The 19,993-nt window shown below is 40.9% G+C and overlaps 2 protein-coding genes across 5 annotated transcripts in view; both read left to right on the forward strand.

The window, feature by feature from the left end:
* Nucleotides 1–9,413, forward strand: part of disco-r (disco-related) — a 29,197-nt gene extending 19,784 nt beyond the window's left edge. For all 4 annotated transcript variants that reach the window (XM_068303559.1, XM_068303560.1, XM_068303558.1 and 1 more), the window contains 2 exons: nt 453–540; nt 4,927–9,413. In XM_068303559.1, coding sequence (XP_068159660.1) covers nt 5,060–9,031 — 3,972 coding nt within the window. In that variant the 5' untranslated portion in view covers nt 453–540; nt 4,927–5,059 and the 3' untranslated portion in view covers nt 9,032–9,413. The remainder of the gene's footprint in view (nt 1–452; nt 541–4,926) is intronic.
* Nucleotides 9,414–13,958: 4,545 nt separating this feature from the next.
* fd19B (forkhead domain 19B) lies at nt 13,959–14,975 on the forward strand. Its single transcript, XM_068299095.1, has one exon. The coding sequence runs from the start codon at nt 13,959–13,961 to the stop codon at nt 14,973–14,975; it is 1,017 nt and encodes a 338-aa protein (XP_068155196.1).
* The last annotated feature ends 5,018 nt before the right edge of the window (nt 14,976–19,993 follow it).

Below are 19,993 nucleotides of genomic sequence, written 5' to 3' on the forward strand. Positions count from 1 at the left end.
CACACAACAATATTTCAGTCGTTTTTATCATTATTCAGTGGTTGTGTGTGCTTAGACACTTTGCACATTCCCTCATATCGTTTTAGAGAACACTCCGGATTAAATTTTATGGTCGTTTATTATATTTTGTCATTTGATTTAAATTAACACCAAATTTTTTTCCCCCATATTTTATGTTTTTTTTTTTTCTTTGGGAAGACATTTAGCAATTTGTGGTTGAATTTTGGCTTTTCGGTAGTCTTTAAGCCAACAAACGGTCGACAATTTGGAGTTGGTTTTTTTTTTTTTTTTTTACATAGACATGTGAAATTTATGTCGTTTTATTATATTTATATATATATATGTATGTAGATATATCGTGTGAATCTATCTTTGAAGCATTTGACATTATGGCGAAAACTCGTTTTAGTTTTCATTAAAATTAATCTTTTTTTTTTTTGTTCTTTTTACAGATTCTGTGGCCTCTATACAAATATATTTATATATATATATGAAACTTGAAGATAGTTGTATAAAGTCGTTCATCGCTTTCATTAAGAAGTAAGTAATATCGATCTACTATATACCATGATAAACATTTCAAAAAATTAGAATCGTGACGTGGTCATCTGACTGACTGTTCGACTGACTGACGATAACTTCCTCATACCGGTCACTCAATTTCAACATTTTTGACAATGTCTCAACAAACTAATTTTATATAACTTGGCTTGCTGAGATGAGTGTTTCTTGTTGCTGTTGTTGTTTTTCTTTGGTCAAGAGGGGAGAAGAGGAGGGTATACGCTTTAGATACGGCAACATACACAATAGAGTCACAAAGCTATTAAAAACTGATATAAATCTCATTAAATGCGATGGTTGTAGCAGATGAACAAAAGCCGCCGCCGCCGCCGCCTTTGCCTTCAATCAATCGTTTGTGTTGTGTTTGGCTCCCGGCAATGGACAAGAATGGCTCTTGTGCTCCGCGGCTCTCTGCGGTTCAGTTTGGGGTTTGGCTCCACTCATTGAGGCTTCATTTCAATTCAATTCAGTTTAGTTTTTTGTGGCTCAAAATGCAAACGCCTTCTTTTTTTTTTTTTAGTTTGCCCGATGTCTTGAGGCCCGAGCCGTTCCCTCTACCTTCATAATATTGTCGCCTCGAAAGTGAAAGATCATTTTTAAATCAGATATTTGTTTTTGAAGTCTCTATACTTTCATTTCTTCAATTGACTCCAAGGCTAATTCTTATGCCTAAATAATAAAGAATCTATTTAAGTCTCAGCACTTTTGTTTAATACATATATCAATTGATTTGCCTTTTTTTTATTTTCGTCGTTCTGTCGTTCTCTGATTTTGATTATGCCATATACGAGTCAGAAATCACACTTTTCTCCCTGAATGAATTCAAATTGGAACGGATTGCAGCAGCTTTGGCTCGACTTGACTTGGTTTGGCTTGGACTGGACTGGGCATCGGCCACGGCATCATGTTTGCGCTTAAGGGCCTAACCATTCTATTACAGAGCCCCCAGAGCCTAAAGGAGGAGAACTCCTGCTGTGCCCCAAAACATCACATTTGATCGGCCAAGACATTCGGGTTTTGGTGTGCCGAGTGGATCGAGAAGTGGTAGTTGGGTAGCGCCACAACGCGCTGTCAGAGACGAATGTGCATTTGTCGCCCAATGTGCAAGGTCCATTGCCCATTGCCCATTGCTTCATGTCCATGTTAATGTTCCTTCCATTGAGTTGGCGCTCTAAGTTGCTAGTGAGTTGAGTTTTGCCTTTTGCCTGGTTGTTGTGCTGCAACAACAGCAGCTTCCGTCAACGATCCCAAAAACCCATTTGCATATATTTAAATACATTCTGTGTGTGTGTGTTTCTTAATATTTTAATACCATGTAATCAAGGAAACGAAAAGGTATTTAAGGATCTCAAGATCTAAAAGAGATTTGGACACCTAATTTGGTATTTAAGCCACTTGAGCTGTGACTTTCTCTCCTATTATTAAACATATCGTTGTATGATTTCGTATAACGTTGTAGGTTATAGATTTCCAACATTTTATCAAATTTCATAAAAATCGTTTAAAAAATAACCGAGTTTTAGGCTGAAACGTTTAATGTTAGCTAAAGCGTTTTTGTGTAAATGGTCATTGCAGGGTATATCAAAGTCGGCGCGTTGTTTAGCTTGATTAATTTTTTATGTTTTACTTTTTTTCTTTTTGTTAAATCACTTTGTTAAGCTTTTTGTTCGGCAGCATTCGGAGGCGATCAGAGGGCGTTCATAATCAAATTTGAAGTGATGCGCAATGCGCGATCCCGAGACTGTTTTCTCTCTCTCTCTCCGTCTCTTTGGGACAAACGACTTTGACGGTAATCGATGAAGCGTTAGGTTTTGGCCCCTGAACAACATTTCTCATATGCAGCAAGCCGTGTTGACACTTTTTATGTGTTAATAAATTAAGTTTTACAAAATAGAGAAGAGAATACAAGATACCGCTCCGGATTGGGGTCTCATTCTCATCAGTGGGATCAGTGAATGCCGAGGGGGGCGGGGGGAGGGAATGTCTTCTTCTCTTTAGGGACATTCGGATCACCTTTTAATGGTTGACATTTGGGAAATTTTTCTTGGTTGACTTTAACACGCATTTATGGCTTCTGCTTTATGACCTTCGGAATGCGTTGAAAAAATAAATGTGTGTGTGTGTGTGTGTGTGTGTGCCTTATGACTGCTATACGATAAAACCGATAATAAAGATGATTGGTGTCTGGAATGCCATTTTTTTTCTCCTCTGTCTTGTGTTACTCTCCTCCACTCACTAACCGATCTACACTGGCCACACGATATGCCGATATATGACAGCTTAGCAGTAATTTTGTGTTATTATGAAACGTCAAATGGCATTTCATGTGAAATGAGAATAAAAACGAATAAAACGACAAAAAGAGTAAAAAAAAAATTGTTAATCCACATTATATTGCTTAGAGAATTTTTTTATATTATTGATTCGGAAAGTGTCACAAAACATGCTTAATACACAATTGTAGATACATACATATATCTTCTATATAGTATATGTTCATTATTCTCATGCCCATTTAGCTTGGTTATACAGAACTGGTTTGGCAAGCCAAAAGAAAAACAGTCACACACACACACTTGTTGTTGTTGTTGTTGTTATTGTTGTTGCTGCTCCAAAAGCAATTAAAACCTCGGCAAGTCCGGGTGTCCGTGTATGATCATCTCTGGGCTAAAAATGTCAGGCCAGAGACAGATTCTGAGTCGAGTGTAATCGAAATAAATGTCATTTACAACAACAACCAGCAATAGCAAAAGCAACAGACACACACACACACACACACATACATTCAGACTACAGGTGGCAATTAAAATACAATTTGTATACCATTTAAATTACTTACCGAAATGACACATGTCATGCAAACTGTGTTTTGTGCCATTGAAGTCAATAAATACATGGAGACACAACCCAATAATAAAGTAATAACCACTCATACCATTAATAGAGGGAGAGAGAGAGAGAGAGAGAGAGAAGGGAGATATACAAATAAGATCTGTATCTAAAATGTGCCTTGATCTTGATTTCCTGTCACACATCAAATAAAGTTCACCTTCTACCTGATATTTTGTGGCAAGTTTAGGTATAAACAGATTAGAAATTAAATTAAGCTTTGGAAAACCACAAAGTATGAACAAAAATCAACCAAAGGAACCTTATGTCTAGCTCTATATCCTGTGAAAGATCCCAAAAAGTAGGCCTCGTTTTTTTTCCAATGCAATGTAAAGTTATAGACAACTCTAAAGAACCTTAAATGGAACCCAAATATATAAAATGTGACTTTGTTTTGTGATTGTTTAAACTAAGACTGAACTAAACTAAACTAAGCACCAATCGCATCCCCCTCCAACTATAGTTATCAATCAGGCTAATGAGAGTGCTATCCTTTTGCATAGACAGATAATTTTCAATGTTATTTGATAAATGGGAATTATTGTTGTTTTTTAGAGCTATTTGATTCAATAACTTTAGTTAAACGTTAAAAGAAGCCTCATTCGCAAACACACACACACACACACACACACACACACACACACACACACACACAGAGGTTTTAATGTTGTTCGTCATCATGGGACTTTGTTGTTGGTACATGGAGTTGGCAATCGCGCGATCACGAGCCCCATAGTACTTACTTCTTCGACTCGACTAGACATCGAGATCGGCTCTTGTGCGGCGCAGAAGAATGTGACATGGAAACTTCAAGTGGCAAACGTTCGAAGACGACAGGCACGAAGAGGAGAAGTTTTTGGTCTTCGCACTGGCACTGGCACACTCGCCTTGTCCGTCTGTCCATGCGTCTGACTGGCTGGTTGGTTGGTCGACCGGCCACTCTACGCACAGACAATGTCTTGTCACGCTCCCCCGCCGTCCTCTTGTCGTCTTGATCTTTGTGGTGTGTCGTGGCTGTCGCCGTCGCCGTTCGTCGCTTGCTCTCGAAAAAAAGAAGTGAAGTGTCCACTCAGAATTTGTCACATCATTATTCTTATTTTTCTTTTAAATAATCATATGTGTACATACATACATGGTTGATGTGCGCCTGGGAGGTCCGATCAGAGGTCTCCACTTCGTTAGGGCATTTTCGATGGAACTCCTCGAGCATCTGTGCTCGAGCAGTGGACAATGTTTCCACCTGAATGGTGGCATTTTTCAAGTACCTTCATACAAACGTATGTACATAATAATCAGAGTAGAAAGGGGGCGACATTGAGAGTTTTTGAAAATAATAATAAAAGGATTTAAGTCCAACTAACTCTCAGTATCTCAAACGCCTCTCTAAAGACATTTATTTAATAAATTTCGATTATTTATATGATAATGTTTAATAATTGTAATTTTATGGTTTTTTTCTTCTTCTTTTCTTTGCAGCCCAAAAGTAGCAGTATTTTAAACGACATCGAACATCAATATATATATATATATATATATACTTCTTCCTATATCTAGTCTAAACTGTATCGTCAGAAAATATATCAATTAACTGTAGTTTGTAAGCCGCTTGATGAATATTGGTCAAGAGAAGAGTCCGCATCCGCAGCAGCAGCAGCCGCCCAACAGCCAAAGCCCGAGCCAGAGCCCGAGTCACAATCACAATCACAACAACCACAGCCGAATTACAGTCAGCACAGATCTGCACAGTCACAGTCCAACGAGTCCCCAATTGGGTGCCGGAGCCATTGAGTATCCGTATCAGCATTTGCTCGGCTATCGGTATCCGCTGCCCGGCCATGAGAGACAGCACCATCAACATCATCATCACCACCATCACCATCAGCATCATCCCAATCACAATCACACAATTGGTCACAATCTCAGGCGCTCGACAAACGAGCGAATGAGCAGTCCTAGTCCCATACCCGTTCCGATGGTGATGACACCCAGTAGGCGCAGCTCGCCGCCTTTGCCGCTGCCAGCATCGCGTCATCACGCTCTCAATCTCAATCTGAATTTGAATCTCAATGCCAGCGGAGTCGCAGGTGGTGGACAGCCAACACTATCGCTATCGCCATCGCAATCAATGAGCGCTCACTTCTCCTCATTGGCCCATGCCCAGTTGCATTTGCAATCGCAGTTGCATCAAAAGCTCTCGGCCAGTTACTTCCGCAGTCCGCCCTCACCGACAGCTGCTGGTGGTCAGTCAGCGAATTCGACCAGTTCGGCCTCGTCACCGCATTCGGCCCAGTCGGCTCTCAATCCGTTGAGCGATCTTCAGAACATGCAACCCTTTGACTTTCGCAAAATGGCTGCCAATTCGGCCACATTGGGGGCCTTCTCATCGCCACTGCCACCCAGTCCCACGGACTTTGTGCATCATCATCAGCAGCAGCTGCAGCAGCAGGTTCTAGCCCAGGCCCGTCGACGCATCAGTGAGGCGAGTACGCCGGGTGAGAAGAGCGCCGCGGTGGCTGCTGCAGCAGCGGCAGCCGCAGCAGCTGCCCAGAGCAATCAGTTCTTTAGCGCCATGGCCATGGCTGGACATACGTTACCCTATCACTTGCCACCACCGCCCCCACCCCCGCCTCCGCCACAGCAGAGTCAGCAGCACCAGCACCAGCAGCAGCAGCAGCAACATCATCAGCAGACATCGTCACAGTCACAGTCGTCTCGGGAAAGCAATAGAGAAGTGGTGGGATCCAATCCGTCGGGATCTGGGTCTACGGTGGGGCCATCTGCACTTTCAGAACTAAGTCATAGACGTGAAACCCAATCACCGCCGTGTCACAGTCACAATCAATATCATCCGCTTTCGCATTCGCACCACCAAAAGGCAGCGGGAGTCGCAGTCGAGTCACAGGAGTCTTCATCTGGTGGCAAAGGACGTCATTTGTCAAGTGCCGGTGAAAAGTCAACTGGCAGCAATAGCTGCTCCTCCTCATCCGGTTCGGGTTCCAGCTCTCAGCATCAGCAGCGAATGACACGCATGGCCTTGGCCTCCAATCTGAGAGCTGGTCGGAAAACCCATTCACCGGGCAGCAAACGGCAATGGGGCTCAATGCCAGCCAACTTGGGTACACAGTTCATCAATCCAGTGACCGGCAAGAAGCGGGTTCAGTGCAATGTCTGTCTGAAGACTTTCTGTGACAAGGGTGCCTTGAAGATTCATTTCTCGGCCGTGCATTTGCGGGAGATGCACAAATGCACAGTGGATGGTTGCAGTATGATGTTCAGCTCTCGACGTTCGCGCAATCGACACAGCGCCAATCCCAATCCCAAGTTGCACTCACCGCATTTGCGGCGCAAAATCTCGCCCCATGATGGACGCAGCGCCCAGCCACATCCCTTGCTATTGCAGGCGCCAAATGGTATCATGGCTGGGCTGGGACCATTCGGAAGTTTCCCATTGCTGACCCCGCCGCCGGATTTGCGTCATCATGCGATGGCTGGTGCTGGTGGCGGTGGTGGCACAGGTTCCTCCGCTCTAGAACTGAAGCATGGACAGGAGTATCTGCATCGATCGTATATGGAGAATGGCATGTTGGCTCGAGGCTATGAGGGTCATGGCCAGGGCCAGCGTGGTCGTAGGGCAGCTCCTCTGGAGGCGGACGACGATGACGATGATGATGACGAGATTCTCGAGGTCGGCATCAGCATGCATGACGATGACGATGATGAGGACGACGACGTGGACGGAGTTGGAGATGCAGACGGCGATGATGACGATGATCCCGATGGCGATGGCATTGTTGTGGTAGGCGATGAGATGGATAGCATACCGGGCATGGAGGAAAAACCTGGCAGCCATCACGATTTCATGCTGGACAATGATATCATCGATGAGAGCGATGAGCGGTCCACGTCGGCCATCTCCAGTCACAGCCACAGTCACCAAACCAAAGAGCAGCCCAGTCCCGGGAAGGCGGACACAGTGGCGGATGATGAGATGGGCCAAGCCCATGGACACATTGGCGGATCGGCGGCCAGCAAACGAAAGCGTAAAAGCCAAAATCCCGTACGATGTACGGTTCAATCGGATGAGAATTCATGTGACAATTCCCTCGACTATGATGTGGCTGTGGCCGCGGATCTGTCCATTAAAAAGATACGTGTCAGCGGTGAGTCAGTCAAGGCCAAGGAATCGGAGGAGGCCACTGAAGTGGCTACAAGTGAGTCGGCAAAGGCAATACCTTCGCCACCACTGACACCGCATGTCCATGGTCATGCTCATGCTCCCGCCCAGGTTAAGTCAATGGCAGCCATTAGCATTAAAAAGGAACTACAGGACGAAGGGGCTGCCATGGCCGATGGCCTTGGCAAGGCGGAAGCTGAGAGAGAACGGGACGGATTGGACGATATGGAGCTGGGTGCCACAGTGCAGGATCTATCGCTGGGTCCACCGCCGCCCATTAAACAGGAACCCATGGATGAAACGGCATTGGGCTATCATAATGATGAGAATCGTTATTTGCGCATTAAACAGGAGCTGCTTGGCACCAACGAAGATCATGAGCAGGCGGATCAGGAGCATGGTCGAGAGCAGGACGAGCTGTCTAAGAGCAACAACAATAATATTCTGACTGATTTACCATCCACCGAATTGCTCAAAGCAAATGTGAATGGCGTTGGCCCTGAAATGGAACCAGATCGAACGGAAGTGGAGCCCGATCCAGAACCCGAACCAGACCCCGAGGTGCCCATTGATCAGGAGAATCCACTTAAGTGTACGGCCTGCGGCGAAATCTTTCAGAATCACTTCCATCTGAAGACCCATTACCAAAGCGTTCATCTCAAGTTGCATCACAAATGCAATATCGATGGCTGCAATGCGGCGTTCCCCTCGAAACGCAGTCGTGATCGTCACAGTTCGAATCTCAATCTGCATCGCAAGCTGCTGTCCACCAGTGACGATCATCACGGCCTGCCCGCCGATCCTCTGCTCGAGCTGATGAACATAAATAACAACAAGGCCTTTGGTGGCCCAGCTGGAGCCGCAGCTGGCATACAGGCGGAAATATTGGCACGTCTCTGTGCCGGAGCCGCTCATGGTCTGAATGTGCCGCTCTGTTTTGAGGCACTGCAGCATCGTTTCGCTGTGGGGCAACCACCACCGTCGGCGGTGCCGCCGCCGCCTCCAGCAGGAGCAGGACCACCATCTCTACCACCATCAGCTGCGGCGGCGGCGTCTGGAGCCAATGCTAATGCCTTTATGGCTGGTGCTGATCCTCGTTTTCTGCTCAGCCATGGTGGCAATCCATTGTTATTTCCCGTTCTGCCTCGACTCTCACGTTTTCCACAACTGACCACACACATGATGGCGGCAAGCGGATTGAGTCCGTTTTGCCGTCGCACCTCCTCCGATTCGAATTCGCAGCATTCGATAACGTCACCGGAACAAAAAATGCGTCCGGGCTCAGCATCGGCATCGCAATCGGGTGGCGGGTCACCCGATTACAATGAAGATGCGGCTGCGGTGGCGCCACAAGTGGTGGATGGAACACGAACCAGCCAAAGGCAATCTCCTGATCGCATATCATGACCATGTACCTCGTACTATGCCAAGGCATTGGCATTCTATCACTAAGAAGATAACAAAAAAAAACAACACAAGGAATACATTTCGTCAAGGATAATCCCGCTCCCAGGAAACCAACCCTCCCCCACCCCTTCCCATTGCCCAACTAGGAGATACACACCCCAACACACACACACACACACACCTACTATATTATATGTATTCTCATTCATGCTAGGACTACACCATTGCTCATTGTCATCGAAGGATCAAAACAAACAAAACAGAAAAGAAAAAGGATCGCATCTGCTGCTTGGCTGCTTTGTTCGCCTGCGCTCATCAATAATATTAATTAATAATATAAATAATAATAATAATTATAATTATTATATACCAATCGATACAATTTTACTAGGCTAATGCTAATATAAAATATTAGATGGATCAACTAGCATTTTTTTCGATATACACATATATGTATAACTTATATAAGTATTTAAACGAATCCCTATATATATTTATCATAATATATATAGTTTTTTTTTTTTTTTTTTTTTTTTTTGTGAACTTGTATTTAATAAAAAACTGTTGTTTTGTGTACAAGCAATTAAGAGAGAACGAGAGAACGAGAGAGAGAGAGAGAGGGAAGAGTTGTAGAGAATTTTTTGTCAGTGTATAACAAGTATAAAATAAATGAATGAATAAATAACGATATATATTGTTAGTGATACTCGATTTATGTACATAAGTATATATCTATATATTAGTATATATACTAAGCAGTGCAGTAAACTTGTAATATCTATGGTTCTACGTACATATAATTCTCGATAGATTTTTTTTTTTTTTTTAATGTCTCTCTTCTTCTAACTGAAAAACCCTAAGTGTATTGTATATGTTAGAAAAGGATGGAAGAGAGAGATAGAACGATGATGAAACGAGTCAACGACAAAACGCTTTCAAGGGAGAAACCAACAAAAACTGATTACCGATTACTGTTTATCGATTAATGTTTAATAATATAATGTTTTTTTTTTTTTTTGTTCGTCTTAGAACCGAAGAACCGAAGTTTTGTTGTTTTCTTTTTACACACACACACACACACACACACACACAAGCAGTGAAAAATATCCTAAAGTAATTATATAGTGGGTTAGTTAGTTCTGATGCAGTAACCAGGCAAAATACCTTCAACTCATATTTAAGATATATATGTTTGCAATAAAAATATCAAGAAAATTCTAAAAAAAAAAAAAAACCAAATACTTCTTTTTTAACTAAAATTCAAAGATTTTTAGCAATTTGAATTGAATTTTCGCTTTTGGAAATCTCAGGATCTGAGATCTTATCTGATAATAAGAAACAAATACATTTAAACTGGATGACAACTCAATTGAAAGCGGAAAGGCATCCAACAAAGTACTTCATTGATGGAACTAGGTGTAAAATTTAGAGAGCGAAGTAAACCGATAAAATATATCGAAATTTCAACCAACTATCGTTTGTTTAAACTTATAATCTAGGCAAAACGTAAGGTTTGCAAACGATTTCAGATCCAGAAGATATAAGGTTTCAGGGTTTGGTTCAGGTTGGCAAGAATTTTAGTATTAATCATTAAAGCTATCTAAAGAAAGACTAGTTTATAGTCACTTTACTTCCCCATAATAATCAATATGTTATTCTGACAAAAGTCTAAACTATTTGTTCATTTCTCTCAGTTAGGTCATATTTTTTTAGATTTCATATTCAGAAACTTTGAAATTTTAAGACAAGAAGGTAAACTCTAATGTTGTAAGCATTGACAATCTTATCTAACTTAATTTGATTGTAATTATCAACTTATATAAGAATTAAATCTATGGTGGGTCATAGCAATTATGAAGTTCTTTGGCAAAATCTGATGATGATCAAATTTGAGCGACCTATGAAGGAAATCTTCATCTTTTGATTGACGTGGAGTCGGCCTACCCGCAAGGTTTGAGACATTTCGTGGAGGTCAAATACTAGACATTGAAACCTAATTGTCGTGAGCTACTAGAAAACTTTCCATAAGAGTTCGACCATTACAAAAGAGTCTTAAGAAGCTGCTTAACAGCAAAATCGAATGTTTGCTCTTTTAAATAAATAGGATACTAGGATATTAAACAAATGTATATAGTACACAACAGAGGAGGAGATAACGATAGTTTAGGCTGAGGGAAAAGCTATCTACCATAGAGAGAAAATGCTGACAATTTGCAAATTGCCAAATAGTAAAATGTAAAAATGGTTGGTGGGTTTTTTTTTTTTTTTTTAGGAGGGTTGCTCCTGAATGGCGTTTAATTTTCTGGTTTTTCGTGAGATCGATTAAAGAAGCTCGTAAATTTAGCTGGCTCGGCGGGGGCGTCAGAGCGTCCAAATAAATAAGGTGCAACGTATGGGCCATAACAATTTCACATACGAAAAAATACATATATGTAGGTACATACATGCAACTACATATGTGTGTGTGTGTATGAAAGTAGGTTGCATCTGTATTTAGGTATATGTATATACTCCCCTATGAAGGAAGGAAGGAAGGAAGGCTTGCAGGCAGGCAGGCAGGTTGGTCTATCTGTATATCTGACAGTATGAGTATCTCTCATGGATAGTGGATAGTGTGCGGTTGTCCATGTCACCCCTGGGTTTGCTGCACAATGGTGGCATAGGAAGACTCCTTACCCTTATATGTGTGGATATTGACACACACACACACACACATACACATACACATACAAGAAGGGCAAAGGCAGGCAGATGTAGATGGGGATGGGAATGGGAATGGGCATGGGGGTTGTAGAGGGGGAGTTGGAAAATAACAGAGTCTTGGTGTGTAGTGCAATTTATTTAAAGTAACATTTTAGTGTTTCCTTCCGCTGAAATTCGTTCTCTTCCTTCCTGTTTTCGAGCAAGAGACTCTGGGCGCTCGGCCTGCCAGTAGTATGTAGTATGATTCGCTTACTGTCTTTGCCACTGCCTGACTCTGACTCTGACTCTCTGGCTGTGGCTGTGGCTGTGGCTCGAGGAAAAACAACAGATTGTGGGCAAATAAAATTGCCACAATGTTATCGTTAAGCCTGCAGCGGACACGCAGAAAACCAGGCAAAAAGCAACAAAAACAGGCAAAATGTCTGAAAAGTCTAAAAAGAACATTGGTTTGGGTATGGAGCAAACCGTATCCACCTTCATATATGTACATACATACATACATACATATCCATCCCAACCCATCGTATTCCTTCTCTTTTTCCAGTATTCGCTTCATATCCTTATACAGGACACTAACGAACCATATGCCTGATATATACATACATATGTACTTATCTGTTTACATATTTGTATGTATATATACTTCGCAATTTGCCACCATAATATGCTCGTTTAGTTAGGCGCCATTGAAAGGTGAAAAGTTACATAATGCATATGGGCTATATGGGTTCCAATATGTTGAAATGATTTTCTTTAACATTGTTCTTAATACAGTCAAGGGAAATACAACTAATCTCGATGATCCCAATAATTTGGCTTCAATCAGATCGTCAGAGATGTAAGAACCTTAATAGTTAGTCATTTATCCTTTGATCGCTTCATCTACAAAGTTTCCAAAGTGTGTGAGAGAAACGTTACTTCGCAACAAGGGATATGCATATCCTTGTTTGGCCCTATTTACGAGTCATCATTTTGTTGGGTCTAAACAAACGTTTATTGCACTTATTGGGGTCGCTTCTATGTACTTACATATACATATGTATGTATATATATATATCAGTTTAGTTACTATACCTACACTTACATTTCAATATGGAACAGGATTGCATTTTACAAAAACTTACCCTCACTGTGAGGAATGAGTGGAAAATTAAACTGGCCTTGGGTCTGAGACTGATTCTAGTTATGGGTCCCCACTCCAGGCATGTCCTGGTTGTGGGTAGTCGAAAAACTGATAATGTACTTGCTTTTGCTAACTGCAAACTAATTTGTTTGGTGGGAGGTGGAACCAAGCATGTATACACCATATGTGTACAGTAATGACTTTTGAGGTTAAAGTTCAAGAACTTCAATGGCCAACTGTCGCTCGGGGCAAGTTTTCACTGTACATAATTGTTGGATGTGTGGAACTCCCTGCCATTCGAGACAGACAGATACATAGACAGAGACAAGACACCTTGATAAACATTTTAGATATTTTAGCTATATAGTTTAGATTGTTATAGGGAAAATTTATACCCAACCAGTGAACCACACACCAGCAGACAATCACAAGGGCATACTGTGTAGATAATCACCCACACTTGTTAGTTAGTATGTATGGCTAAAACAGGATGTTAATTTATCAATCGCCCTCCCTCCCCCCACCTTTTCGCTGTGATTACCTGCTGGTTTCGCGCCCTGTATACAACTAGTTTATAGCATGAGTCAACATTTGTCTAGGCCCAGTAGACCAAATGGATCTAGACTTGAATTTTTGCAAGTTTTCTAGAATTCTTCGGGAAAGATGTAAAGCCAGAATTTACAAATATTTGAGAGGGTTGATTAAACAAATCTGGTTCAATCTAAGCCAATCTGGGTAGGCAAAATGTGGGAGACGATTGACATGGTTGGACAGAGACGATCCTTAAGGGAAAAGGGCAGGTAGAATTAATCCAATTTAGAGAGCCACTCCATGAGCCATGGCTCACCCCGTTAATCCTACACAAAATGTTCGCGCTTTTTGGTGGATATGAATGTGGGATCAATGAATGAATCCGACGGCTTTCATTGATCTGGGGCTAGCTAATCTGTATGTGTTACAGTGTGTGCGTGTGTGTGTGAGTGCGTGGCGCAGGATATACCCATAATCCCCGCTAGATTGCAAGCATATATGGGTTATATATAGCCTGCAATGGATCATTTTATGTCACAGTCAACTGAAGACATCAAAGAAGACAACAGCATGGATACGGCACCAGTATTTCAATCGAGTTTCTCTATACGATCGCTCCTATCGCCAACACAGCCGAAGGATAAAAACGCCTCCGAAGAACACAAGTACTATGAACCACAAAGAGAGCCAGCCGGCAGTCCAGTCAGTGATTCCTGCAACAGTTCCGAGGACATCTCATCGGATGAGGGTAAAAGCGAGGGCTCGAATAACTCGGCACATACGGTTCATACCAAAAGCGACACGAAACCTGCCTTCACCTACAGTGCTCTGATTGTGATGGCCATTCGGAGTAGCCCAGAGAAGCGTCTAACTTTGAGTGGTATATGTAAATGGATTGCCGATAATTTTGCCTACTATCAGAATCATAAGAGTGTCTGGCAGAACTCAATACGTCACAATTTGAGTCTGAATCCTTGCTTTGTGCGTGTTCCACGAGCTCTGGATGATCCTGGACGTGGTCATTATTGGGCACTGGATCCCTATGCTGAGGATTTGACAATTGGTGAAACAACTGGACGTCTCAGACGCAATCATACGGCTCAACATCTGTTGGGCAGAAGCTCAAAGGTGGCAACCAGCAAGGGTTATGTTCATCCATATCAGCAGCTGCAGCTGCAACAGCAACATCATCATCAGCATCAGCATCAACAGCAGCAGCAACAGCGTCTTTACGCTCAGTTCTTTAAGCCGCATGCTGCCTATTTTCCAACCATTGCCGATCAACAACAGCAGGCAATCATGATGCACAACTACCAGCAGCAGCAACAGCAACATCAGCAGCAAGCAACTGCAATTGCAGCAGCACAACGACAACAGACGACATTATCATCGCATTACCATCAGCAACAACAGCAACAGTATCAACATCAACATCGAGCTGCTAACCACAATTACTACCAACGACAACAGCAACAGCAACAGCAGCAGCAGCAACATAACTATTATCACCATCAGCAACATGAGCAATATGCCACGGCTTATACCAACAATTGGATGCGGCAATCTATTGACTGTCTGTGGCATTAGAAGTCATTCATCTATCGAAGAGCTAGTTACGTTTTGGCGTAGAACGCGGTGAAATGCAACTATTTCAACTACTCAGTGAATCAGTATCAAATGCTAATTACCATTACTTTTTAGTTAAGCAACTCAAACTTGTGACTTCTCTTTCATTCTATCGAAAAAAAGTAGATACTTGAATAAATTGATATATACCTATGGAAAACATTTCTACATATAATATTAATAAAAATAATTAATAAATAAAAAACAGTTCTTAATATTTAATTGATTATTTCCTAATGAATAGGAGAAGAAACAAAAAATGAAGAAAAAAATTCATCATTAAATAATTTTCTAAATTTTGTATTCATTTTTATTTGATTTTCACAATGGACACCTGCCTTTGGCATCGACATAGGCATCAGCATCCTTATATATATGGATATATGTACCTACATACAGATACACTCCTAGACCAGGCCAGGCTGTTGGACATGAGGAAGGAGGATGGGTAGGAGGAGTGTCGTCAGGCATAGTGCATCTTGGTTTGGACATGAAGCATTTTCTGTTGATCGTAACTTAATGCTAGCGGTTGATACCATTACTTTGGCAACAACAGCAACAAAAGACCAAAAACCTCAAAAAGCGATGACTATGCCAACAACTGCAACTGGCTGAGCCACAACAACAACAAATGGCTTATAAAAAAAAAAAAAAAAACGAGCTAATCTGATAATACAGAATTGAAAGGGGCGGTCACGGCACGAATTTTAGCTACACGCTCTTGATACGTTGGCAACAACAGCAGCAGCTTAGCCTCCTCCCTGGACCCGATTCTCTGTCTTTGGTCTCAAACACTAGCCGCATCTGGAGTTTCATCTCCTTCAGCAACAACAACAACAACAACAACGTCAACTACACTTCCATATTGGTATATAAGGGATCGATGGTCAGACAGTGAAATTACATTTGGCTAGAAAGAGACTTTGGCTTTGGAACTTACCTTATAATGGCCATACACACACACACACACACCCATACACCCATACATAGATAGACATAAATACATACATATATACATAATAGAAGGTTTTGCCGGCAGCATCAACATCAGCAGCAGCAGCAACAGCAACATTCAAAGTGCTCGTAATCTGTCGAAGATTGCCGACATGAAACCAGATGTCAATAATTCAGAGCAATACCGGTAGTTTAGCTCTACACCGATCGAGCACGAGTTCGAGTTCAAAAAATTAAGAAGAATCCCAATTGATTGAACCTGAAAGAAAAAGAATGAACGAAAGGAATGCATAGGCCATCCTTATGGCCAGATGGATGAATAGATAAAAAGCTGAATAGATAGAGAGATACTTGATATGGGGCATATACAGATATCTACTGAGGATAAACCTAAATCAAATAACAATTCAATTTAAAAGTTAGTTTAAACATTTTCCACATACAAACAGTGACGGATTAGCAAATATTACGAGGGGCGATTAAAGGATTTAAAAGGATTTAATCATAAATTCTTAAAAACCCTCAACTTTGCGAATCTGTAACATTGCCAAATTTCAACGGATTTTCAAAAGTGATATGTCATTTGAAAGTTTTTAAATTCTATTTTCTAAATCACGTTAATTACCAAGTTATCCCCTTATGGATGACTCAAAATAACAATGATCAGCAAAGTATTCCCGTAAACCTTAATTTCATCAAGCTCTAATTTGGTCAATTTTTTGGGTATTTTAAAAATCTATATCTCTAATTTCAAGTTAGAATAACGTCTATCAATCTGCATTAAAATCTCGAGAACTAAAATTTTTTTTCAATTTTCGCAAAAAATCGTGATGTATACATCATGATTTTTTTCAAAAATCGGTTAAAAATTTCTTGTTCGGAATTTCAATGTTTTTGATGTCACTTTAAAGTACACCGAATTCCCATTTAAATGAGATATAACTTTTTGAAAACGTTTGGAAATTGGCGAAAATATAGTCTAAAGAAAAAGGCCGAATAACCAAATCTTTGGGAACTTCTTCTAACTCTTATCTGGGATCGCTCCGAAAGGCTCCGCTCTGGCTTAATACGGCACTGCATCCAAATCTTCTTTATTCACCTCTTTCTCCTCCGATTTGCCTACCAAGAAAAGATTAAAAACAAAAAGGCAAAAAATCGTCTCAAACTCAATTATAAAAATTCAACCCAATTTCAATCTAAATCACGGCGAATTGTTTCCGTTTCTCTCTCTCTCTCTCTTTCTTTCTCTCTGTTTCTCTCTCTCTTGATCTCTTCTTTCTGGGTTGTATGTATGATTACCGTCCTTATCCCGATTTCGATCCCGATTTACCGTGTATTCTTTTGTGGTCATTCGTCATTTTAGGTTCGCAGACTCACACACACACACATACACACACACAGGAGATGGGGTCCAGTTCTTGGTGTCCAGTCTCTCAGTCTCCAATCTCCAGTCGCTTCAAGTCATTGACACTGATATGTGTGGCAAGGTATGTCTTTTGAAATGACAATCTGCAATTTGCTATTCGAAACCGTTTAAAGTAATTTATTTCATTTTTTTTTTTTTCTCCATCGCGGAGACCGTGCATAGCCCTAAAAGTTGCGCGAATTGCCTTGTCCAAACCAGAGCCGGATGTCTGGAGCAAAAGGGTGATGCTCCCCACACACACACACACACGCACACAAAGACATATTGACAAAACAAACTAGTCACCCTTGCTCCGCCCCGCCCCCCCGACTGCTCCTTCAATGTCCCTGAAAGAAAAAATTTAATTAATGACCTCACTACGTTTCTGACATTATTCTTGGGAGCTCACAAATCAATCCCTTGATTTGGTTTGCCCAAAAAGCAAACGAGACGAAAAATAACATTTCGTTATGGTAAATTGAGTTCGTGAATATTTTATAGTTAAGCACAGAGAGCTGCTAGGAAAATAGTTAAACAAATCTCGTATCCTGGCATCTAAGCAACTGACTGACCACTGACTGACCCCATATGTCAACCCTTTTCCTTTTAGTTTCTTTTTTTGTAACTCTCTGCACACTGTCTTGGGACTCGGTGTCATGTGTGTGTGTGTGTGTGTGTGTGTGGTGTATCCTTGAACCAGGTCCTTTTTTGGCATCAGAGCTTTAAATAATGCAGTCAATTAGGCCAAAAAGGGAGACAATGAAGAACACAATTCATTTGACTTCCAAAAAGATGTTGTAATAGAAATATTCCATTTAATTTTTAAACTAGTTCACTTAGTCATTATTTGTCTTTGTTAATTCAAGGTTTTGTCGAAACAAAGTGTTTAGCTCTACTTAAAGTTAGTCAATACAAAAATTGTGATAATAATGGTTAGTAAAAAGATATCGTTTAGTTAACGTTTAGTAATGGAATTGTGTAGTCAGTGTTTAGGATTGATTGTGATTGGTGGTAAATTAACGATTTGCAACACTTTCACCTTTCATTGTGTGCCTGTGAGTGTGTGTGTGTGTGTATGTGTGCATAATTGCACAATTTGTGTAGAGCTTTTGCCATTGATTAAGGCAGCTTGTTAACGAGATGAAGCATCTGCATCTATTAAGTCATCTGCCTACTGCAAATACATACAAACAAACAGATATATGTATATACATACATATATACTTGGATATATGTATATAGTAAATACTTACATGCATGTATGTATAAGGTTCGAGGGCAATAGCCATTAATCCTGACCCGTTCATTCTTCGAGCAGACTTGATTGCCTTTGCTCTTTCTGGGGACCAACCTTTCTATCCCTACATTGCCCCCCCCCATTTCCCCCTCTCTCGCACTCTTTCTCATTCCCCTCATTGCTTATTCTTTTTAGTCTGCTATTGTTTTACCGTGTTGCCCTTGCCCTTGTTACTGTTACGATCGCTGGCGCCGCCTCCGCTGCAAAACAAAACGAAAAAAACAAAAAAACCAACACCAACAACAGCAGCAAAAAAGGGGGAAAAAAGAGCTTTTTTCCACACTTGGCATATTGAGTTCCCCTCTCCACTTGCCCCACTTCTTCCTTGGAAACCCTTTGGCATGCTCTTTCATCCTTTTTTTCATTTCTTTTTGCACCTTTTTGGCTTACCTTTCTGTTGCATTTCGTTCAATTGCAATTTGTCATCGAAAGGACGTTGGGTTTCATCTTTCAAGTTTCAGTTACTCATATCATTAAACAGTCTATACTGACTCTGGGTCTCTCAATTGTAATCTTTGCTTTTGCCTTTAATCAATTGACATCGTTTGGTGATAAGTACATAGATCGATAAGCAAACACAACAAATCACAACACACTTAAGATTGTCTAGTTAAATGAAAATTTACAAGCAATGCATTCGCAGGTAAATACATAAACTAAGAGACTCAATTAGACTGGACTATATTCGTACAAACATAAAGCTTAACCCAAAGTTAAAACTAGAACTTTTCCAAGGAGCAGTCTTCTTAGGATACTTAGCGGGCATCCTGAGATCTTTCTAGTTCCTCTCTACATACAAGATTCTTTGGCAATCTCAAAACCCATTCTCATATTCAAATCGTTTGATATATTGACTAAAAACGATTAAGGATTAGAAAAAGAATTTACTTTGGAGCATCAAGGACTTAATCAACGATTTTCTGTTTAGTATTCCATCTCCTTAACAAAACCAAGTTCTTGTATTAGTTTTTTCAGGTAGGTCGGGCTTTTTGGCCATCTCATTACCTGAACATTGAGATTCTTTCTGTAGAATGAATTCATATCATGATTATTTGGTTTACGTTAGAACAGAATAGTATGAACTTTATAAGAATATAAGTTTAAGATATTAAAAAGTTATCTCTCTGGCCCTTTGCCCTCTAAGTTTCCAAAGAATCGACGAGTGGTGGCTATAGAGACATGTATTATCTTAAAGTGTCTTTAATTACATGGTATCGATATTGCATTATAATTACAGTTTAGCTATTTTGTCATTGTACAAAGAAACCAGTCTAATGCTCTCTTGGTTTAACCATATGCACATATTTATTGATATATATGTAC

The sequence above is a fragment of the Drosophila tropicalis genome, unplaced genomic scaffold, assembly GCF_018151085.1.
Source record: "Drosophila tropicalis isolate 14030-0801.00 unplaced genomic scaffold, ASM1815108v1 contig_158, whole genome shotgun sequence".
NCBI classification, from domain to species: domain Eukaryota; kingdom Metazoa; phylum Arthropoda; class Insecta; order Diptera; family Drosophilidae; genus Drosophila; species Drosophila tropicalis.